Raw genomic sequence first — 25,016 nt, 5'->3', positions numbered from 1 at the left:
CTGCTGTCCGTTCCATTAAAGCACCAGATGCCTCTCTTGATAACATAAAACCCACACCTTCTGTGTGTGGTGCACCCTTTTCTTCATGTTCCGAATGGATGAGGGTTTCACCTGTTGCCAGGCATAGCTGCCCAGATTGTGTCCATCTTATCTCACACAAGCCCAAAACTGCAAGCTTGTACTGTTTCATCTGTGTTGCCTTTCCCACTTGATGCATGGTTCGAACATTCCACATAACAAATTGGGCGGTAGTCCTGGGTGAGAGAAGAGTCATCTGTGGGGCAGCTTCCTTTTGGCTTTCCCTTCCTCCTTCTTTGCAGATGTTTCTATAATATTTGGGTTTTTTTATGGATAGGGTTGTTTAATCCTAAGTCAACCCTTTTTACTTCGGAGAGAGGTGATCCAAATTTGTCTGGCCTCTACCCTTTCACCTGTCCAGTTTGGGTAGCCCATCCAGGAGCTTCAGCTCCCACTGCCATAGCTCTCTGGGTCCTTGATGCACACAAGCCACCTCACGCTGGCAAGGAAGGGACCATGAGGTATGAGAAACTACAAAGTATGGTGAACCAGAAAGCAAAGGATTTCTTGATTTTGATGGGTGACTTCAATGTGCAAATTAGAAGCGTAAATACAGGCAGAGAACAGACCGTGAGAAAAGAAGACGTAGGTAACATGAATGAAAATGGAGAGCGCTTCAGTGACTTTTGTTCCTTCAATGGATTGGTGATTGGTGGTAGTGTTTTTCCACACAAAAGAATCCATAAGATCACTTGGATTTCACTGGACCACCAGTCAAAAAACCAGATTGATCACATCTGTATCAGCAGTTCTTTCAGAAGATCGATGCAGGACGTCCATGCTAGAAGAGAAGCAGATGTGAGTTCAGACCACCATTTGGTCACAGTAGAACTCGCGTTCAAGCTGAAGAGAAATACCACAAAAGTGACGAAGCTGGGATTGAGATTCAACATGGAGCAGCTGAAGGATTTAGACTCAAGAGCCATTTTCCAAGTGGGGCTGTCCAACAGATATGCACTTCTGGAAAACCTCATCTCAAAAAATGCTACCATAGAACAAATTTGGGAACACACTGAAACAGCCTGGAAAGAAGCCTGCAATAAAACATTGGGAAAGAGGACAAGACATCACAAGTACAGATCACAGCAGAAACTCTGAGAAAAGCAAAGGAACAAAAAGACAGGAAAGCAGCAGTCAACAGTACAACAAGAGAAACTAAGATGAAAGCCCAGAGACTGTATTCAGAAGCCAACAAAGAAATTAAAAAGACTGTAAAATGGGACAAGAAGAAAATTGTGGAAAACCTTGCACTACAAGCCAAGGAAGACAAGCAGGACAGAGAAACTTGAAAGAGCTCCATAACATCAAACACAAGCTAGCTGGGTCACAGTCTACAGTGGATTAGACAATACAGGATAAGGAGGGGCGTGAGCAGCTGTAAATGGAAAGAACACTTTGAAGAGCTACTGAACCACCATGCCCACATGGCACCTCCAGACTTACCTCCTGCAAGTATACGGCTGGAAATTAACAGCAGCAGACCTACAAAAGAAGAAATCAGAAAAGCCATTGCCCATCTGAAAAGCGGAAAAGCACCTGGTCTAGGCAACATCCCTGCAGAAGCAATCAAGGCAGGAAATGAGACATCAGTCAATATGATATATAATCTGTGTGGAAAAATTTGGAACACTGAAGAGATCCCATGAGACTGGAAACCTGGCTATGTTATCCAGCTCCCAAAGAAAGGCAACCCGAAGGAATACAAGAACTACTCCAGGAAAAGTGTTCAATAGGATTCTCTTGGAGAGAATGAAGACAGAAATCGATAGACAGCTCAGGGAAAAACAGGCCAGCTTCTGAAGCAAGAGATCCTGCACTGACCAAATAGCAGCTCTCAGAGTGATCATAGAACAGTCATTCGAATGGAACTCGCCCCTGTACATAACCTTCATAGACTCTGAAAAAGCCTTTGAAAGCACTGATAGAGACAATTTGTGGAAACTGCTGCAACACTGTGGCGTCCTGTCTAAAAATTGTTAATCATTCAGCGTATGAACCCTCGACATGCCAAGTTGTTCACAATGGTGTCTTGACAGAATCCTTCAGCATACTGTTGGGAGTGCAACAGAAGTGCCTATTGTCACCTTTACTGTTCTGGGTCACAGTGGACTGGATTATGAACAGGACAACAGATGGCCATCAATGAGGCATTCAGTGGACACTTTTCAAACAGCTAGAGGACATTGATTTTGCTGATGATGTTGCCTTCCTTTCACACCAACATGAAAGCATGAAGGACAAGGTCACAACACTTGACAAAACTGCCTCAGTGACTGGACTGAGCATTAACAAGGGAAAGACCAAGCCATTGAGGATCAGCTACCAACACCACCACCGTCACACTGGGAGGGGATGACCTGGAATATGTGGAGCAGTTTACCTAATTGGGGAGTATTATGGGCACAGATGAAGGAACAGATAAGGATATCAGTGCCAGGATAGGGAAAACAACAGCTGCCTGCAAGACTTTCCAGCCCATATGGAGTTCACAAATAATATCTGAAGAGATGAAACTGCAGCTCTTCAATACAAATGTGAAGAGCATGTGTGTTCTTGTATGGATGAGAGACCTGCTGTACTAAACAGTCTTCAAATCACAAGCTACAGATATTCATAAACAGATGCCTGAGGTACATCCTTCACATCAAACAGGAAGACTTTGTCACAGATCTGGAGCTTTGGAACAGAGCAGGACATGAACCAATTGCTATTGAAATCAAAAGATGAAAATGGGGTGGCTAGGCCACAGTCTCAGAAAACCATCATCCAGCATAGTCTGCCAGGCTTGCACATGAAACCTGAAAGGAAAACGCAGAAGAGGAAAACCTCAGACAACGTGGAGAAGGTCTACTGAGATTGAAGGATAATAACTGGGATACTCTTGGAGCCAGCTAGAAGTTTTGTCCCAAGACAGAGTGAAGCACAGGACACTTGTAGATGACCTATGCTCTACGTGGAATACAAGGGGTAATTAGCAGTAGTATCAGGTGTTAGTGCCTGGTTGATTAAGAAATTTAATGGCAGCTACCTTTCAACTTCATATGGTCCAATTCCAGTCACAGAGAGCTACAGCATAATAGTCAGGAACTTCTGCCGTTGCTTTCTAAGAAAAATAACTAGGATAATTGTCCTTCCAAAAGTAAAGTAAAAGATTTTTACACTATTGATTATGTGAATACTGTTGTCACAATTGAAAAAGTTATCACTTTGAATTGGGGCTTGTATATGTGGTGGGGTCAAATGCTCTATGAGGTTCATAGTTTGAAACAGCCCTATGTTAAAATGCCCTATGGAACATCTGATGTGCACCAGCGGGGTCTAGATGGACCTATTCAACAGCTTAATGCAGTTTAGAAGTTGCAACCCTGTAGTGGGCATTGCCCTAACATGTTAACAAAACTTAGTGGACTTAATGCTTATTTTAAATTATTTAGATGGCATTTAGCTGAAATGTGTCTTCAAAGTAATGGAAATTAAGGGTAAAATTTTAAAAGCAATTAAGTGTCTGTTACTTTAATTTGAGACTTTGGTTTCTAAATTACTTAGGAATTAAAATATTACTTTGAAGCTCTTCTTGTACTGATTTCATAACAATTCAAAATTATTCTTAAATATTACTAGCACTAACAGTATATTGATGGTTGAAAGCTTCTGATTTTGTGGGAATGATAAAGGAGTAGTTATTGCAGAAGTACCACAAGAAATAGATAAGAAAAGTTGGTTGTGGCTTATGTCTTCTGTAAAAGCTGTCCAGTCGTGTTATCAACTCTATTCCACAGAGCTTCAAAACCTAGAGAGGTTATTGCAGTGCTGGAGGAATTCTAGGTATTATGCTAACATTTGGTGGGTAGAATACTGTAAATGAAAGGAGCTAAAATTTTTAAAATCTCTTGGCACAGCAGTTCAAGTTCAGGGCTAATTGATTAGTAAAATAAGGACTGTGTTGGATACACATGCGGGGGCAGTCTAGTTTCAGACATAAGGAATCCTCAGTGGATACCTTTTTAAGCATCAGTTTCCTTCAGTGATGGCAATTCAATATACAAAACAAAATAGTGATAGTTATTAGAAGTTTTAAGTTTTGATTTTTGGGACAGATTATGCTTGGTCCTAGTACAGGTAGTAAAGGGGCCTATTTTCTGAACAGAAACCCATAGTTACAATCCTTGCAGTTTCTGGTGTGAAAGTGTTGCTGTTTGCTCTTGTGTGGCTAGTAACACTAGCCAAGCCAAATAGGACAAAGAATAGGCCTAGCAGGCCCAAGCTCTGAAGAAGGCATATACCACTCTCTAAAGACGAGTAGTAAAAGGATTGTTTATTCTGAGGCACTGAATGTTTCAGCCCATCATTTACTAGTATGTAGCATCTTCAGAGCACAAATAAACCCAAGCTGTGGTGTGGTGCCTATTTTTTTTTCAGTCACTCTCAGCCAAGAAAGCAGTGTGGCATATATCACGTGAGGCAGTGCTACATCCACTAAATTAATTATCCCATGTCAAAGTTTTATGATCTATAGAAAGAGGTTATTAAAATAAAATACTAACACTGCTACATAAAATCCCTTAAAATTATGTTAAAACAATCATTTGTTGTTGGCCGTGTATGATTAGGGGAATTTAATCAGGATGCTGGAATTTCAGCATAGATGTATTGATGAAATTGCACACCAGTCCCATGTCTTTCATCAAAAGAGTCAGTTTTATGGTCGGGTTTTGAAATATTCAGAAATAAGAACAGCTTTGTTTCTATATCACTGTATCATCCACCATGTGACAAAATTATACTTATTTGCATATTACTATTAAGATGGTTACTATAAAACTATAAAGATGACTGCTATAAAACTAGAATGGATAAGAATACATTAGGATTGTTGTGTATGCCCATAATTCATTTGCTAATAATGGTCCCTGCAATAATTATAGGTGTTCTTGAATCCTTTTATCTACTACTCTGATACAGTGTTGATGCTTGATAAATTTATCCCTTTGAACATTTGGAGAATAGATGATTAGCGAAAAACTGAGTCCCTGTCAATGCCATGACCAAATAAGATAAACCTGATGTTTGCTTGGGTGCCATGCTCAAGTTAGCCTTGGGCACTACAAATATTGTCTTTGAAAACTGAGGAAAGTGTAATTTGAGCAAAGATGATCCAGTGCTAGAGCATATCGGTTTGGCAGGACATATCAACAGATAATGCATTAGCATAATCTGGACATGTGTGTTCTGCTGCTACAGTCATATCCCGGGCATGTGAAAAATGTGAACATTATTAAGCCATTCCTATGGTATGATTTTTCAAATACAGTATGAAATGCACGAGAGGGCAACTGTATCTCAAATAGTTGTATTTTTGTGGCTGCCTAGTAATCTATATGATAACCATGGCCTTATGTCAGAGAAGAAATAAATGCACAGAGCTGTGTGTGCACCAAGTGTGATTTAAACATTGCTCTTGCAACAATATCTACCCAGGAAATGGATAATGCCAGAGTTGTAGAACAGCATCAGACCGATTTTTTTTTTTAAATTTTATCAATACCAGATGATAAAGCAGCCTTGTCATCACCTCAAGGCAAATTTTAGAACCACTCACTATGCAGTCAGAATCTGCTTTTATAATCTGAATGAAAAGAGTTCATTTACTAACATATTTTCTTTTGATCTTAGTCATATGGAAATTAAACTCTTACAAGATATTAAAAAAATTGGTTGGAAACTGATTCAGCATACTGTTATTTCTAGAGAAGAAAACAGCACTGGATGAACAATGGGATCAAAATACCAAAAAGTTTCGTAAAGCTTGGTGAAATATGAAATAAATAAGGATGGATTACAAACAAAGCACTTTTTATGAAAAATAGTTTAAAAAACAGAGGGATAAGAACTAAAATACAGTTACTGTACTTTGGGAAAATATATTTCCACCTCTATAATGCTAATAATTGAATGGGAGTGATATCAGTAATTTGAAGTAAAGATACCTTTTTCCCAGTCACAAAAATAAAGCAAAATTCTTGTATTCACTACAGTGTGACTTTAAAATAGCAGTTAACAATTTTCAGATGCGTATTGAGATTACTGGAATTATAGAGGTCAAAAGATAGCACCCATCAAAAAAACCCATGTATATCCACTTACAAAAGTGGTGCATGAAACATAAATCAACAGCAAAAAGGCTGTGTTCACACAGCAGGGAACTATCAGCAAAATATACACAAATTATGCACCTGTAATTTGCTTATATTTTGCTGACAGTTCCATCGGGAAGGGCTTCTCCAACATTTGCACCATCCACACACAGCCAAATGTCCCTTTTTCCTTGTGGAATGAGGTGTACAGGGATATTGACTGAATGCTCCTGACCAGCAGATCTCTTCCGAGAGATCTGCAGTCTGGATGCATGCTCTGTTGATAAAACTTCTGTCGACAGAAGCCTGCTGTCTAGACATAGCCTAAGTGGCAAGCTCTTTAAACCTGGTAATGATTGTTAGTAAAATTAATGTTAATGAAATGTGTTTTAAGAGGAATTCTTTAGCATATCTCTTTCTTTGATTTGCAGAAGCAGGTGCCAAGGCCTGCCAGAGAGGCATAAGGTTCTATAACTTAGCATAGAAAAGATACATAAATTATGCCAAAGTTCTGTAAATGTTGTATGAAACCATTCTGTGCCAAGGACATTATATTCATGTGTTTTTGGTTGGGAAATGAAGAATAGCCAAAGGAAATTGTAAGGGGAATTTAGATCAGCAAAATGTAAACTGCAAATTATAATAATTGAAATGTCATGAAGATACTAGAGCTAACACCTGAACTTTTGGAAAAAAAGAAATGTAGAATCTTGACTCATCCCAAATTGAGGTCCTATTTCCTGTAGTCTCCAGATTTTTCTTTGACGATACCAATCCATGTTCTTCTGACAAAGGCTTTTTAACATTGAACAATCATTCCAGAACAGATTAGGTGCAAACCCAGAAGATGAAAATATAGAGGACAGAATTTCACCACTATCCATATAATAGAGCAGTGATGATATAAAATCACTTACATTTGCCCGATTCTAATCTATGATCAATGAAAATGAATTCCCATCCTGGGGTGGGGAAAAATTCTCTTTATCTCTGTTTGGCAATTACTTTAGTCTTTTTCATGTAAATAACATTCAGAGGAAATGAGCATCTCTTTGTAGTAAGTGTAAAATTAGGGTGTATTATTTTAATTCCTAGACTATAACTGAGTTTACTATTTGATACTTTATTCACTTAGTTCCTAACTTCATTCTTTTTGTCCACTGCATTAAGATTTCCTTCTAGTTACCTCTTTGAGAATAATAATGGTAGAACCTTAATATGTTTTTAAAGAGGAAAGTTTTATTCTCCATTCCCCAATCACTTTTGATAAGTGGAATTTTCCTTCATCACTTAACTATAGAAACTTGCTGCTGGCAGAGATGGCTCCATTTCCTCCTGAGCCAGCTGCCCCTTACCAGTGGAAGATGAAGAAGGGAGCAGGTCAGGAGCACTTACTTTGCATCAGAAGCATGAACTGAAACAGAGCGTCTGATTTTTCATTCATGCAAGGTCTGTAATAGAATTTTACACCAGTGGTGTAAGTGAAATAAACAAGAGACCAGCCCTAACTGCTGCCAGGAATGGGTGGGAGAGGAGAAAGGAGGTCACAACCAGCTCCCTACAGCAACCAGTTTCCAGGTGGGGAGATGGTTTGTTTTGGAGTTAGAGGCAACTGAGAATGTCTTTCCTTCCTTTGCTCCTGTCTTCCAGATACAGCATATACCCATTCTCACTGTGAATCTTCTCTTCATTTAATTCCTAGACTATAACTGAGTTTACTATTTGATACTTTATTCACTTAGTTCCTAACTTCATTCTTTTTGTCCACTGCATTAAGATTTCCTTCTAGTTACCTCTTTGAGAATAATAATGGTAGAACCTTAATATGTTTTTAAAGAGGAAAGTTTTATTCTCCATTCCCCAATCACTTTTGATAAGTGGAATTTTCCTTCATCACTTAACTATAGAAACTTGCTGCTGGCAGAGATGGCTCCATTTCCTCCTGAGCCAGCTGCCCCTTACCAGTGGAAGATGAAGAAGGGAGCAGGTCAGGAGCACTTACTTTGCATCAGAAGCATGAACTGAAACAGAGCGTCTGATTTTTCATTCATGCAAGGTCTGTAATAGAATTTTACACCAGTGGTGTAAGTGAAATAAACAAGAGACCAGCCCTAACTGCTGCCAGGAATGGGTGGGAGAGGAGAAAGGAGGTCACAACCAGCTCCCTACAGCAACCAGTTTCCAGGTGGGGAGATGGTTTGTTTTGGAGTTAGAGGCAACTGAGAATGTCTTTCCTTCCTTTGCTCCTGTCTTCCAGATACAGCATATACCCATTCTCACTGTGAATCTTCTCTTCATTTAATTCCTAGACTATAACTGAGTTTACTATTTGATACTTTATTCACTTAGTTCCTAACTTCATTCTTTTTGTCCACTGCATTAAGATTTCCTTCTAGTTACCTCTTTGAGAATAATAATGGTAGAACCTTAATATGTTTTTAAAGAGGAAAGTTTTATTCTCCATTCCCCAATCACTTTTGATAAGTGGAATTTTCCTTCATCACTTAACTATAGAAACTTGCTGCTGGCAGAGATGGCTCCATTTCCTCCTGAGCCAGCTGCCCCTTACCAGTGGAAGATGAAGAAGGGAGCAGGTCAGGAGCACTTACTTTGCATCAGAAGCATGAACTGAAACAGAGCGTCTGATTTTTCATTCATGCAAGGTCTGTAATAGACTTTACACCAGTGGTGTAAGTGAAATAAACAAGAGGCCAGCCCTAACTGCTGCCAGGAATGGGTGGGAGAGGAGAAAGGAGGTCACAACCAGCTCCCTACAGCAACCAGTTTCCAGGTGGGGAGATGGTTTGTTTTGGAGTTAGAGGCAACTGAGAATGTCTTTCCTTCCTTTGCTCCTGTCTTCCAGATACAGCATATACCCATTCTCACTGTGAATCTTCTCTTCATTTGTTGTTTCTTGTTTCCAAAACCCTTTTCTATATGTTTTAGCACATTGTGTTTTTAAGCAGCAGAATCAGTTCCTGTGATCAAGGGGTGTGGAGAATCAAATCCCTGAAAGAAAAAATATAAAAGGCTCTGCATGGAAACTCAAATTGTTCCCATCTATTATGTGTGGAAAAACCCTGTACGAGAGTTTACGTTCCTGATGCAGCAGCTGCAGATGAGTTTGAAATCTTTTCAGACATTTTAAGGAACTTCAAAGGTTTTTTTTTTTTTAATTGAGTGAAGTCAAAACCTACTAATTCCTGATAATTCATGGCCTCAGTATATTTTCTTGAAGGTTTAGCATTTTGAGATGAAAGTGTGACCTGTCTTCAAATAAAGACTTTGGTTATAAGTGGGAGAGTAAACTGTTTAGGCCAAGGGTGGCCAACCTTTTTTCACTGCGGGGACCACATGGCAATTTTTTCACATGTTCTGGGAGCTGAACACAATATAGCCCCAAATCTGCCCCCTTTACCCCCCTCCCCCGGCTTAAACCCTCTCAGCCTCAAACTGCCTCTCCGCTTCCAGGTTTAACCCTTTGCAGACCCAAACCCACCCCCAGGCTTTACTTCTCACAGCCCCAAAATGACCCCCTGTCTCGGGCTTAAATCCCTAGCTGCCCCAAACCCAGGATTAATTTACCTTATGGAGGAGCTCGGGGTGTTATTAGGCTGCCGTCTGCTCCTCAGCACAACTGCACGTCTCCCCCCTGTCTTCCTACTCCCTTCCCCCATGCACAGCATGGCAGGGGCAGTTGAAATAATGGGACTGCCGCACTGAAATAATGGGATTCAATTTAATCGGTTTAACGGCTGGATCTCTCCTGCCAGCTGTTAAATCAATTAAATTGAGTTCTGTTTCAGCACGGCAAGGCAGGGACTCAGAGCTAGAGGAGGAGTCAGGCGGCAGTGGTTGGAATCGCAAATGGCTCCTTAAAGAGCCACATATGCTGCGCAGAGTCTTTTAAAATGGCACAGCTGCTGGCTCCGCAGACTGGATGAAAAGGCTCTGTCGGCTGGATTCTGGCCCATGGGCCATGTGTTGGACACTCCTGGTTTAGGCTTGTCCTAGTCTCTATTTTTGTACATCACAAAACTACTTTTCACCTCCAGAAGCTGATTAATATGTAGTTCTGTAGTCAGACAGATCCTTACCAGATAGCTGCTTGGTGATCTAGGTGAAATGTGTTGGTCTCTATCCAACTTCCAGATCACAAATACTACTCAATATGGGCCTGTTTTGCTGACATAGAGTTCTTTCCTTGGTCTGCCTATTCCAGATCTAAGCATTCTCTCTAGGGGATATGTCAATCTCCCACATATACAACATATTCTCTCTAGGGCATATGTCAATTTCCCATATAAACAGCATAAACCTTAAAAGCATAAGTGAGTCAGCAAAATTATGCTGCAGCTACCAGGTGTGTTCCTGGACCCATTAGCAAAGTGAAACAACAGGAGTATCTTATGGGTTTGAAGGACTGAATGAGTGTAGCCTAATGGTCCCTTCAGACAGTAGGACAAAGTTTGCAGTGTTTCTGACCCTGCTACCCCTTTTCTGTGAATAAATGACTTCATATTCTAGTTATTCTGCTACTTTTCACAAGCATCCCATTCACATACACAATTGAAAATAAAAATCAAAAGAACTAATCAGCACATAATTTTAAGTCTTGATTTCTGAGGCTGGGGATTGAATTGAAGTGCTCTGACAGAACTGTGGGGGAGAAGCTTGCATAAGCTTTCATAGTGCATTCCTGCATTATGCTCTGCTCTGGCTAGTGCTGCTATTCATTCACTTTGATGAGCACTAAGTCTGTTACAACTTAAAAAGTAAAATGGTTGATACATAAATTAGAATACCATAAAAGTTTGAAACAGTAATTGTGTCTTTTACACCTTTTCTGTCACTAACCAGACTTCATTTCGGAATTCGGTAAATTATCTTTTCACGCATTGTGATTGTCTTTTCCATGAACCAAACACACAGTTTTTGAGCATACCTTTGGACAGTCTCTAATTAGTCTACAGAAGTTTATTAATAATTGAAGAGCCAAAGAAAAAAATCCATCTAGAAAAAGCAATTGAAGGATAACATAATATGGACATTCAACAGAAAATATTTAATACATAAACTAACAAAACAGATTCACTCAATGTTAATATGTTTTCTCTCTCATCCTTTTTGTTACAAGAAGTCCTGTGGCACCTTTTAGACTAACAGGTTTTTTGGAACATAAGCTTTCATGGGGAAAGAGCAACTTTGTAAGACGCATTGGATTAACATGGCTACCTCTCTGATACTTGTCATCCTTTTCCTTTTCTCTGTTCTACCTTTTTCAGATAATCATTCTTTGGTAAAGTTTATAGAACTCAAAATATATTTTTAAAAATAGTTAACCTGGTGTTCGGTCATATTTATGCAGATTCATCAAGTCCACTTATTGTCCATGTAGGAAATCATAGATTGGAAGAATTATCATTTCAGTAAATTGTATTTTACAAGACAATGCTATGTTTGTTTTGAAACCCCTTTGCTTTATAGTTCCTTTAAGTGTGGTTCTTTTAGTTAAGTATTATGGATGATGCAGTGTTACATTAATGAATCAAATCATAAATGCTGGGTCCCCGTTTTGGTTGTCTCCTGCATTTGACATATTTCTAATGGGCTCTTAAAAGAAGTCATTTATCAGACTCTTGTTGTCTTTCCTAATGTAAAGAAGAGCTTTTTAAGGTTCCAATTTATTTTTAAGCCAAGTTCTTCATACCAAACTTAACAAGAGTGAGGCAATACATTCATTCCCTTTGTTTACATCAGAGATTTACTGCCCATTAACTTTGACTCTGCTTCTCCTGAGTGGCTTTACATTCTTAGAAGATTAGGCTCATGTAAATATTGTTCTCTCTGCAGTGAAGAACTACGCAAAGAAGTACGCCAGCTGAAGCGTGAACTACTGGAAGCAAAGCAAAGAAAAGAAGAAAATTCTGCAAAATCAAAAGGAAATAAAGCAGAAGGTAGGCATATAGTAAAGAACTGTAAATGTTTTAGTTAAGCTCCCATCTTTCACATCAAGGTTTATTAGGTTCCATGTGGATGAATTTAAACATGATTGCTAAATTGAAAAAAAAATCCTTGAAAATGTACAATAGTAGCAACAAAAGCAGTGCTTTTTTTGTTCTTGTACTTGCCAAAACTGAGTATTGGCACTTTGGCAGCCCTAGCCATGGGATTGACTGTGATGTGGGAGGGGGCGGGGAGCCAGCTGAGTACCATCTCTTTTTTTTTTTTAAACAAAAAAAGGCACTGAACAAAAATATACAAATGTATAAATAAAATATAAAATGCCATTCTCTGATCTATTAAATAGATTTATTTGTGTGTGTTCCATGCATGTACATTTATTGGAGAGCTACAGCAGCTGAAATGTTCATTTTTATTACTCTATATCATTGTATTCTCTAACAAAGATACATCTGTTACAGCCTGTAATTCAGCAAAGTATTAAGCAGGTGTCTAGCCTTAAGAATGTTAATATTTCCATTGACTTTAAACTGCTCCAACTTCTTTAAGTGGTTTCAGTGAGACTACTCACATGTGTAAAATCAGTTGCTTGCGTATCTTGCTGAATAGGGACCATAGAAAATATCTGCAGCTGCACAGATAGTGACAAAATTTGTGTTTTGTTGTAGCTTTAAAATTTTTCATTGCTGTAATATGAATCTGTTCAGATGTGCAAAATTTAACTGGGAAAACCTTTGATATAACGTGAGTCAAGTTCTACTGCCATCTCTGAATGTTCTCATTATTCTTTGAGTGATTGCATGTGTCCATTAGACTAGGTTGTGCACCTCTCATGCACAGGTGCTGGAGCAATTTCTCTAGCAATATCCACAGTGAGGGGTCACATCAAGAATATCAAGCCAAGGATAAAAAGGATGGAGCCACCCAACCCTCCTTTGGTTCCTTCTCATTGTCCATGGCAGATAGTCAAAGCATCTCTGTTTATTCCTTCAGTGAACAAAACATTTTAGGTAGTTTCTTGTTTGTCAGGTATTTAGTGATACTCATTTTCAGGTCTTTGAGCTCACTTTCTTTGGTTCTTTTTCTTTACCCATTCTCCACTGTGACCCAGTGACAGGCTGGAAATGGTTTTATAGCTATTGCATTATGTCAGGTGTCATATATATGTAATTATGTGCTTCTTAGCCGGATGGATGGAACTAGGAAGCATCAGGTGATAATTAGATAACTCGCCCTCATAAAAGGGGAGTGGTTTCAGTCTGAAGAGGAGACTGTCCAGGGATTCCAGCGATGGAGCCTAAGCCAGAATCTTCAAAAGCACAGAGACCTCAGAGGGACTTAGTTTGGAAAGTCTCTACACAGCCCTGGAGCTGGAGTAGAGTAGTGGAAGGAGATTGGAAAAAGACACTAGAAAAAGGTGAATTTGTTCAGACTCTGATTAATAGTTTGAGCTTTTGTTTCTCTAAAATATTGGACTTCAGATGCTTCTCAGTTAGGATGAATAGTGCATAGAGATGGAGGACCTGCAGATGGCACTAGAAACACAGATTGCTGGAACATCATGCCTTGATGCAAGGAAGGGCTGTAACAGAGAGGGACTGTAATCCACAGTTAGTAGCAGTGGACTCTGGGCTCTGAGCCTATGCCAATGTTTCCTGGCTTCAGATCCTGCTGCAAGACTCAAAACTGATGCTGGTGACAGGCCTTACTCTCACAGCCTGAAGTGCTTAGGTGAGGCTGGTGTTTCATTTCCCAAGACAGGAACTAAGGACTAGAGAGAGCACCCCAGATACTTTATCATGGAGGCCTCTCTTTGCTCTGCACTGGGATAACCTTGGTTGACTAAAAGGAGTTCCTTCTGATCCAGGAAGAGATGCTCTTCACCACAACATACCTCGAAAAGGCACAAGTGTTTGGGTCATCCTCAGCTGCCAAAGCCAAAGAAGAGGAAGACTTCTGAATTAGAATACTTGGTGTGGGACTCCTCAACCAGAGTTTAGCCACCCAAGTATCAAATATAGAACACACCCTTCAGCTCTCTCCTGCTGTCACATTTCAGAACAATTGCACATATAAGGTCCAGCAAGGATCCCAATCTAGGCTTCCAGCTCCCCAGACATTGATTCTTTTGACTGACCACACCCACCTCTCTTCCTTCTGGCTGTGTATTTACAGGCTGAACACATAACAGAAGTCCCACCAAAAGAGAATATGCTACCTTTGCTACTTGAGGGCTGGCCATGACTTTAAGTCCATCTCAGATACTTTTCTTCTTCCTGGAGACAGAAGGCTTATTCCGTGCCTACTATAATAATAACAGTAGAGTTTCCAAGACTTGAGTCAAATGCTTTATTAATATTTAATTCACGTTCCCATAGTTAAAGTTGCTTTTACTTTGCTATTTGGTCACTGAAAACCATTTTGGTGGATTTTTATATCTTTTATTTAAGCGTATAAAAATTAAAGGGCTAATTAATTTCTTGCATTTCCATAAAGTACTAAACAACATGAAAACTAGATTAATTATCAGTATACATAGTTAGTCAAATCAAGGCATTAACAGTAATACACATTAGAATTTATTATTAAAATATAATTTAAAAACAGCAATTACTTACATCTTTGCAGGAGCAGACAATAATCAAATCACAAAGTTAAAAAAACACTAATAATTGAATGGCTTTTTTAGTGTTTTTAGCTCTGTGCAGTTTATTTAGCAGCTTATACTTTTGTTTGTAAGAACAATGGATTAAGATTTTGATCTTTTATACCCCAGGTGACCTTTAGAGATCTGCGATAAGGTTTGCTATGAACCGAGGTTAATTAGTGCCCAGTAGTAATTTGTACTTTGAATTTATGTGCTGCACTTGTAATGCCCACTTACCTCTCTTCCTGAGCATGCATGCATGCACATATTGTCCTCTGGCCCTTCCAAAATATCTATGACAAGTCTTTCCTGGCAGGCATTCTTAGAGATATTCCAATATTGTCTAAAGAAACCATAAAAGATACTTGAAAAAAAGATTGGCTCTTTGGCTGCTTTGTGGCATGTAAGAGTCTGTTAGAAACTGCAGTCTGGGGAACCAAGCAGTGCATTCTGGCTCAGGTACCATGAATCTAGTGGGTATCATTCTGCAGTCAACTGACTGGTTTGCAGTGTCTTCATCTTTAGTTTCCTGGAGGAACAGCTGTCTAGTTGTCATTGTGAGATGCACATTTTCTTCCTCAGTTATACGGTCTTCTGTGGGTAAAACACTAGCTGGCATTATCTCATGGGACCTCTGCAGCACTTTTCTGATTGAATCAGCAGAGGCGGATTTTAGTTTTATGGCACCCTGAGCCAAAACAAGTGGTGGCCCTTCCCCACCCCTTCTCCCTGAAATCTACCACCAACATAGAACAAGACATGCAAACATTTGGTTTGCAAAATTCATGTTCCTTGGGCAGAGAGGTTTGTGTGTGGTTTTTGTTATACCCTAGTATGACAACAGTTTTGCCAATATATGTGCTAATGTGTAGATATGGTCTTAGAAACGTTTTCCTGCCTATTCACATGTTTTTTGCTTATGCTTTCTCAAGGCAGACAGGGCCTCGTGCACAAAGTAAGGAACACTGTGGAACTATGTGAAAGATAATTTCACATTACCAAAGCTCAAAGCCAAGGTGTTTCAAAAGCTAGTTTTTAAATCCATTCAGCATAAACTTATTTAAAATATAAATTAAAGTTTATCTTAATGTTTATTCTACTGTAAGCTTGTATGTCCTACATAAACAATGAGAAGTCCTGTGGCACCTTACAGAGTAACAGATTTATTGGAGCATCAGCTTTCGTGGGCAAAGACCCACTTCATCAGATGCAACGAAAGCTGATGCTCCAATAAATCTGTTACTCTATAAGGTGCCGCAGGGACTTCTCACTGTTTTTGCGGATACAGACTAACATGGCTACCCTTGCAATACTATGCTCTACACAACTGTCTTGTATCTCTGATTTCCAAAGATCATTTTCAAGATGAAGCTACAGTGAGGCAAACTGATATTCCTTGTACTAGCCTGGGCAATATAGGCATAGTTTTTGAACCTGGGCAGGCTATCCATCAGGGAGAAGGAACTGGAATCCCAGAAACATGGGCCGATGTTGCATCCAAACCTTCAGTCACTATACCTCAAGGCATAGTACCTCAGCGATTAACCCTAGAGGAGGCACACTATTTGAAAGCAGCGCAGGAAATCCTACTTCACATTAGGGAACTATCCACAATGAGTATTTATCTTAATGAGTAGAAGGGGTCTTTATGTGGGTGACTCCCTGCATTGTGTCTCTTGTGCGGTCTACAGTTCAAAAGACATTGGGCTATTTGTAACACTCAGAAGAGTCAAGTTTGGCAGTCAGCTCTACCAATGTGCACCTGGACGCAATTTTGTGTTACAGTTTGGACTGTATTTTTTAACCACATGGCCATCAATTTCCTCAAAAATCTGAGAGAGATTGTCCCTGCCTCATAGGGGGATTTGAACTGAGCCCTTATGGGCTCCCCTTTTGAACCACTAGCCCAGCTAGTTGTTGCACCTATCAGCAAAGGTTTGCTTTCTAATAGTTGTGATCTCAGCAAGAAGAGTGTAAGAGCTTCATGATCTGTTGTTACATATTTTTTACAAGGGGAAGGTGCAGCTTAGGTTACACGCTGCGTTTCTTTCCAAAGTACTATCTGATTTCTACCTCAACCAATCAATGTATTTTCTGGTCTTCTTTGCAAGAGTGCATCCTCCAAAAAAAAAAAAAATCAACAAAGCTTCACAATCTGGTTATTTGTCAAGCGCTAGCTTTTTGTCTGGAAAAAAAACAAAGCCGTCTTGGGTCTTATGTGAAACAAATGAAAGGGTTACAGTACCATGACTGTTCAAGTGGACTGGTTGTTTTGCCATGTGTTAAAAGATCCATGGAACCTGCAGAAAAACTCTGTGGAGCTAGCAAGAACACTGTTACAGTTCAGGGCAACTGCTCCTGAATTTCCCCTTAGTGGTACAGTACAGGCATCCATTCTCAGGTTTCTAGCTGTCTTGCTGTTACCTTTCTTGGCGGGAGACTCACCTCTCACTCCCTCCTGATTAGTATATTGCCGGGCTTACCAGTTACCTGTCTTCACTGTTATTCCAAACAAAAGACAGGCTCCCTAAGCAGGCTTCTCTTCTGAAATTAATAGCCAACCATTGTAAGTTACCACACATTACTTGCTGTGCAAGCATGTTGAAAAGGATTACACAGAAAACATGCTATAACAATAAAATTATGTATATGTATCCTCTGGGCCCCCTGGTTGGTTATGTCCCAAGCCCCCTGCCCGGGACTCCAGCAGCAAACACAACAAAGCCAGGGACACTGTGTACAGCCGCAGTTGGTTGGCTCCCTTCCCCTGCAGCATACCATGTCCTCACCAGCCCCACACACCTTAAGGATGGGGAACCAGTCTGGATTAAATTAGGCAACAGGACAGATGCAAACCCTGGATTAGACCCTGAAATGTTAGATTTCACCACAGATATCCCAGCTTGTGTAATTGCAACTAATAGTCATTAACATTTTCCCACCCTTCAGCTGATTTTAAAGAAACAATAGCAGGTAATTCAAACCCAAACTTTAGGTTAAATGTTTGGATGTGAATTTTGTAAATTGTGATTTTTTTTTTAAATTTAAGTGAAAGCACTTTAATTTTCAGCACTTTCAGGCATTGTAAGATTATGCAAGCCCATGGGGTTTGGAAACTAAACTCAGTGTAAATGAACAAGAAACAAGTAGAACTGAATAGTCTTTCTACATTGTCAAATCCAAATTAGAAAAAAAAACCCAGCAGGATGAAAATAAATTGATTTTTTTTCTTTTTAGAAGAAGTAACAGGAAATTGTTTTAAAACATTTTGAAATTTGCAAGCTATCTCTGTAATAAACTTATTAAAAAGATTTAATATTGCAATACCATAAGCAAATAATACTTATTTTGAATTTTGTTCATGTTGTGAGTCTGCAGTGTGATGAACTAATCAACAGGAGCTGAAATCAGTCACCACCATACTGGAGGGTATTCAGAATGCAGGTGTACTTTCTCAAAAGCTTAAATGGGTATTAAGAAGGATTCAAACACTTGTTCAACCCCATACCAGTTTGCAGGCATTTTTAGTTATTTCTGTCTTTGAAAGAAATGTAAAATACAACTCATTTTAGGGGTGAGAGAAAGCAAAGACTATATGAAACCTCAAATCCATATTTAAATGGAGTAGCTGGATAGTATGTTCTCTTGTATTAATTCTATGACTGTAGTACCCAGCGGGGAAAACCTAGTTTTGGCCAAAGGGTAAGGAGAGGGTGAGCAGTGTAGGATAATCTCAAATCATGTCATATCTTGTAGTGTGTTCAGCAAAAACTGTTGTTCTTCTTTGAGCAGTGCCCATGGGTGCTGGGCTTGCCCCAGTGCCACTATAGGGAGAACTTTCTAGAGCCATAGTCAGCCAGGCCTCTTGCCGTTCGTGTAGTTTTGGTGATATGTGCTGTCCAGCTCCCAATAGTTTCTCTTTAACTGCCCCGCGCTGCAGACAGAAGGTTCTCCTCTTCTCTCCTCATGGAGATCCTTCAGAGCGAGACTGTTCTTTTAGATCCTTGCACATAGTTATCTTCCTCACTTTGGTTGTGCGTAGTTCTTCCCTATTCATATGTTTTTTAAAAAAAGTTAAAACTGAGTAGTAGTAGCTTAGTCAACATTCTTTATCTACCGTTAAGTTTCCATTCATTTGTTTAAAAAAAAAAAAGAAAAGGACTCAGATCTTCATTTTTACTGTTTAATTACCATTTTCAATTGCCATTATGCCTGGATCACTCGGATTTAAGAAATGTGGGACTGGCTGTGAGGCAGTGCCGGCATCGGATGAGTCCAACTCTTACATTCAATGTTTGGACGAAGCCCATGTGCCTCAAAAATGCGTACAGGGTTCTAAACTGACAGTGAGAGCCTGCCATGATCGGAGGCGCCACATGTTAATAATTGACAAAGCCCTCCAGCCTTCGTCCTCTGGGGCTGTGGCTTCCACGGAGGCTCCCTCTCATAAGAGAAGGGCATCATCAGCTTTGGAGATTTTACCCAAAAAATGCTGGGCTTTGCCAACAAAATCTCATAGAACGATAGTTACTGCTCCAAGGTGAGTAACTTATCTTTCTTCTTCGATCGGTCCCTGTGGGTGCTCCACATCAGGTGACTGTGTAGCAGTACCCTCAATTGCGGAAGGAGGGTACTTTCCTCTCTTGAATGAATTTCAGTTGTCTAATAATATTTGTGTAAAGATTTATAGTTAATTAGTCAAAAGTAAATTTTCTGGTTTGGCTTTCTCCAGTGCTTTAATAAATCTTCTCAATCCTTTTAGCTAAATTACTTCTCTAATCCCTTTAGGGGTTTCTTTGAGTTTTAAATATTTTATCAGAACCTTCAGCAAATAAAACTGTACTGAGTGCAAGATTAGACGATTTTTCTAATGTGCTTTTGAAAGATGAAGTATCAGATTATCTCTGGGGTATTATCAAAACAATGCCTCAATTGTGAATATTGCCAATATTCAGACCACGTAAGGCAGACTCATCTTATAAATAAGGGATTTAAAATCTTGGTTATGATTAGGGCTGCGGGTTTGTCACAGCACTTTTTTTTAGCAAAAATCATGGAGCAGTCCTGTTTAATTTAATACAGGTCACAATTTAGGGCAGGGGTGGGCAATAGTTTTTGATGTGTGGTCAAGATTTTGATAAGTGGTCAAGGGCTGCACTTTTCTATCAAGGGAGTTCAGGGTCTGGGATGGAGGATGGGGGCAGAAGGGAGTTTGGGGTAGAGGACTAGGTGCAGGACAGGGGAGGGCTGAGAGGGCAGTTGTGATTTGGGGCAAGGGTTTGGGATGCAGGGTCTGGGAGAGGGTATGGGTGTGGGAGAGGATTCTGGCCTGGGGAAGGGGTGCAAGAGGGGATGCAGGGCCTGGGAAGGAATTATAACCTGTGGGAGGGGGGTTGCAGAGGATTTGAGTGGTGACTGGCCAATGGGAGTTGAGAGATTTTTGCCGGGGGTGCGGGGAAAGCATCAACTGAAGGCTTCCCTTCCCCTTGAGATCTGGAGCAGAGAGCTGCATAAAGCAATAAGCTGGTTAAAGCAGCATTACAGAGTCAGTACTCATGAAACAAAGAAATATTAGTGCCTTCATGTGCATGTCTGATGTGAGTGCACCTGAATGCTCCCGGAGGAATTTTGCACCATCATTCGTGCAGAATTTGCCCATAACAGTGTTTATTGTGTGCAAAATTTCCTGTTCCTCCATGGATATGGGCTTTGTAGTTGCTGGCTGTCACTAGGGGTTGTTGGACCCCCACAGAGCACATTGTCAAACATAAGACGCTTCTGGGGTTCCAGACAGCTGCAGTTCTTAGCACACCCTGAAGAAAGGAGGCAGCGTAGGGGAATCTCAATGTAACCCAGAACCCAACATCAGGCTGTTTCTCCCTCTAGATCCCTTAGCTCTGTTGGAGTGGTGGAGATGCAAGTGTCTGGGCTGGGCAAGGTGGCAGATGACATGGTGGGGGGGAAGGAGTTGCGAGTATTTGAGCTGGGGGGTGCAGTTAAGGTCAGAGGAGAGGGCGGATATGAGTCAGCTGGCACCTGCAGCTTGGTTCTGTGGGGGAAGGATGCAGGTGGGCTGTGGGAACATGGCTCAGCGAAGGTCGGGCGAGTGCAAGTGTCTGAGTGGGGGAGGAGGTGTGATTGGCAGGGGTGCAGCTGGAATGAGGGGGTGTGTCGGAGTTGGCGGGGAGGCTGCACTGAAGTCTGTAGGTGAAAGGGTGCAAGAGAGCTGGAGCTTGCGGCTTGGTTTGGGTGTGGTTAGATTGCAAGTGGCCTGGGTGCAGTGTTCTCTGTATGCTGAGTGCTTGTGCAGCCACTCAGAAGAGAGTAGAATGCCACCCAGCTGGTTAGCAGAGCACCCACAAGTAAGTGTGTTGTACCTACTTGTGGTGCACATTTACACATGCCTCAGTGCACATAAAAATGTATTCTGCACATGGATGGAAAAGACTAGAGGGAACATTGCAGGGACCAGGGAGGGTCTTGTGCAATTACCTGTGGGAGAGGGACTGCTGTCTGGACTGGTGCGAGGGAGCAGGTGAGTGCAAGACTCTGGCTGGAGAGAGAGCATATCTGGGATCTGGTGGAGAGAGGGTATGTGCATGGGCATCTGGACTTGAAATGTTTAAATAACTGGCCAAAATATTATAAAATATATTGTAACAATAACAAGTTTGAATTGGCAGAGAAAGAGATTTTGATGATCTAATAGATCTTTTTGCTTTCCAATTTCTTTATTCATTGTGTGGCAATAATATCCCAACATGAGATTCTGATTCATCACTGCTTGATATTCACTTTTTCAACAAACAATTTTAAATAGATGACATGGCCAAGTGATGATGTTTTCTCTCTGACTGATAATTAGTGAAACCGATCCATCACACTTAATACAACTCCTGCATCCCCTCCTGTAAAAAGGTTTGGGATGTTGAGAACCTCACTGTTCAGAAGGGGACGTGACCCTAGGCTTCCCCTGTTCCTTCTCCAGTTGGAGATCTGCAGTGAGGGATTCTGCCTTTCTGTGTAGACTTGTATAGATGATATTCTTCAATTTATACAACTCAGTCTAAAATAATTGCGCCTTGGAAAGTTAGGCATTTCAGTATTGGTGTTTTTGATACCCAAAAAAATCCTCTTATTATGATTAAATTTTAAAGTAATGAGGCATATAAGCATCTTTAAATTGCTTTGCTTTGAACAAATAAAGCCCACCAATTTATTTCATTTTAACAAATTAATTAGTGCACGTGTTCTTCTCAGCTCATGTTAGCTGTGACATAGTTTATCAGATTGCTAGCTTTTAAGGATAGAAGTTATTATTAGAACATTTTATCTGACTTTCTGCATCTTGCGTGTCATTATATTTCACCCATTGTCCCTGTACTGAATCACATAACCATTGGAGTAAAATTATCCAGTCTTCATGTGAAGGCATAAAGAGATGTAGAATCCACCACTTCCCTTGCTAGTTTGTTCCAGCAGTTAATCATCCTCACTTGTAAATCATGCTAATTTTTTTAATTTGGGTTTGTTTGGCTTCAGCTTCCAGCCATTGCTTCTTGTCGTACTTTTTTCATAGTATTTAAAAGCCCTTTTGTACCTGGTATTTTCACCTCATGAGGGTTCGTGATTCATGCATATTATATATATTGTTAGTGGAGGTCACTGATTTTTTTTTCTTCATTCATTAAAGAACTGAAAGTCATCCTATAACTGTATCTGGGTGGAAGAGAGGTGATCCTCACTGAAGACAGAAGTCTCTTCATACTGACTGTGTCTACACTAGAAGCATCTGTCGACAGAAGTGACTGTCGAAAGGGATTTCTTGGAAAAACGTCTGTCTACAGATTGCTTCTACACATAAAAGTAGATCAAAAGAGCAAGCTGCTCTATTGAAAGGGAGTATCCAGACTGTCCGGCCTTCTCTTGACAGAACGGCCGACTGGAAGCTCTGCAGACAGGGCTGCCTGATGAACCGGAAGCCCTGTCTGTTGACAAAAGGCCCCAGAACATCTGCACAGCTGTTTTATTGACAGAACACTGTTGAGAGAGGGGTTGTACCTGAGCAGAGAGACGCATAATGCTGCTGGCAGATGTGCTGGATTTTGTCAACAAACTGACGACAAAGCACATTTTGTGTATTGATGCTCTGCGGGTTTTTCCAACAAAAGCCTGATTTTGCCGGAAAAACCCTCTAGTGTAGAAGTAGCCACTGAGCTCTTTGAAGGATCAGGACCCAGTTCTGTTATGAGGCCACTGGCTGATGTCTGTTCTTCCACCACATATCTACTTCGACAGCTGCTGACAGCCCTTTATTAATATTAGTAGCACATTTGGTATTAATACTTTAAATTGTACATATTACGTATTTGCCTGCTTGTGTTTATTCCAGATTTAAAGCGTTAGAGTAATTACAGAGTGGTGTACTGAGTGGGGGAGGAGCCGTGCAGAGGAGAGCAGATTTGAGTGTTTACATGGTTTAAAGAGGAGGGAATAAACCTACTTCCCTCCTTACAAGTTTGATTATAACCAGCCTTCCAATTTGAGAATAAAGTTGTTAGCTATGCCAGACTGCTGTCAAGACATTACTTCAAGTAAGAAGTAAGATGTTTTTCTTTTATCTGACGTTTACTGCGGCAATGCCAGAAATTACATCAAACATATAATTCATTTGAACACTGAATTTCTTCAGGATTTTGCAAGTACTTTTCTGAAATATTTGAAAAATCTATCATTTGTTTCACATCTTTGTAGTGCAAGACGATGAATGTGTTGTTGAAAATCTCTTTAGACAAATTTAACCTATACACTTTTTATGTATTCAGTATGCTGACAGTTTTAATTTGTTTTAAATATATTTCTTTATCTTCTTTAACTGGCATCTTTTCAGTTGCAGCTTTTGAGTACTGGTACAAGCCCATTAACCCCTAACTGCTGAAAAAAATGCCACATACTTAAAATGCCGCAGAATACAAAGGAAACAGTGAAACTTTCAGCAAATCTAAGGATCCTGTTTTAAGTATGAAACCTTTTGTGTTATAATAATAATAAACTTTACATAATAGTAATAGCATAAGAGATTAGTGTATAATAACTAAGGCTTTGATTCATGGCAGCATTTAAGTTTATGTTTAAATTCCATGTTTCATTTTGTTCAGTCTGGTTGATTTCGGTGAGACTTAAGGTTGTTGTTAAGTGTTATCCTCATGAGATGGAGGCTTTCTTGAAGTGAGGCTTAAGATTTTAGGTTAAGAAATGTTTTAAGCTAGACAATGTTGACAATATTAAAAAATACAAGATTCTAGCTATACATCATAAACATGTATATTTTAAGAGTACTGCAGTCCTTGTTTTGAAGATCTTTACAGTATTTGGGGTATGATTATGTAAGTTACATTCATCCCTCCTTAAACGAGTACTTTACTTACGAGTACTTGCTAAAATGAGGGACACGCATACTTACCTTTGTTCACTAGATGAGTGAGCTCCTCTCCCCACCCCCCGCTAATATGACCCTTACCCCTCTCCCTGCAGACCCAACCCGACACAGCCTGAAACCCCTCTGGCCCCGCAGACCCAATCTGCCTCACCACCCGCACCCCATTGCTGGCTCCACAGCCCCAACCCGCTGCAGTCTGACCGCCCCCCCACCCACTGGCTCCATAGCCCCAATCCTCTGCAGCCTGAACCCCCCACCGGCTCCACAGACCCAACCTGCCTCAGCCTGGCCCTTTCCCTCATTGTCTCCACGGCCCCAACCTGTCGCAGCCTGAGTCCCCCACCGGCTCCGCGGCCCCAAACTGCCACAGCCTTAACCCCCACCGCCCATCCCACAGACCCAACCCACCGCAGCCTTAACACCCCACCCTCCCCATGGACCCAACCCGCCACACCCTTAATGCCCCCCCGTCCGCCCCATGAACCCAACCCACCACCAGATTTTAACCCTCCCTCCCACTCATGGCACCAAACTGTCCCCAACCTTTAACCCTCTCCAACCCCGCGCACCCCAAACCCAAGGTTCACTTACCTTTCAAAAGTAGCGCCACTCCTTTGCCGAGTTAGCAGCACTAGTAATCAATCACAGACTTTTATGTGTATTTTAATAGGAATTTAGTGTCCCTCTTATGAGTTTTCACCTATGAGCAGAAAGGTGGGAACCAATTGTGTTCAAAAAGTGAGGGATGAGTGCA

The 25,016-nt window shown here is 40.6% G+C and overlaps 1 protein-coding gene across 1 annotated transcript in view; it reads left to right on the top strand.

Moving 5' to 3' along the window:
• CWC27 (CWC27 spliceosome associated cyclophilin) overlaps nucleotides 1-25,016 on the top strand; it is a 164,855-nt gene that overhangs the window by 100,518 nt on the left and 39,321 nt on the right. The window contains exon 11 of the mRNA XM_074995517.1: nucleotides 12,066-12,169. Coding sequence (XP_074851618.1) covers nucleotides 12,066-12,169 — 104 coding nt within the window. The remainder of the gene's footprint in view (nucleotides 1-12,065; nucleotides 12,170-25,016) is intronic.

The sequence above is a fragment of the Carettochelys insculpta genome, chromosome 5 (assembly GCF_033958435.1).
Source record: "Carettochelys insculpta isolate YL-2023 chromosome 5, ASM3395843v1, whole genome shotgun sequence".
NCBI lineage: Eukaryota > Metazoa > Chordata > Testudines > Carettochelyidae > Carettochelys > Carettochelys insculpta.
Note: the sequence above shows the minus strand (reverse complement) of the source record. Positions and strands in the feature narration are given on the sequence as shown.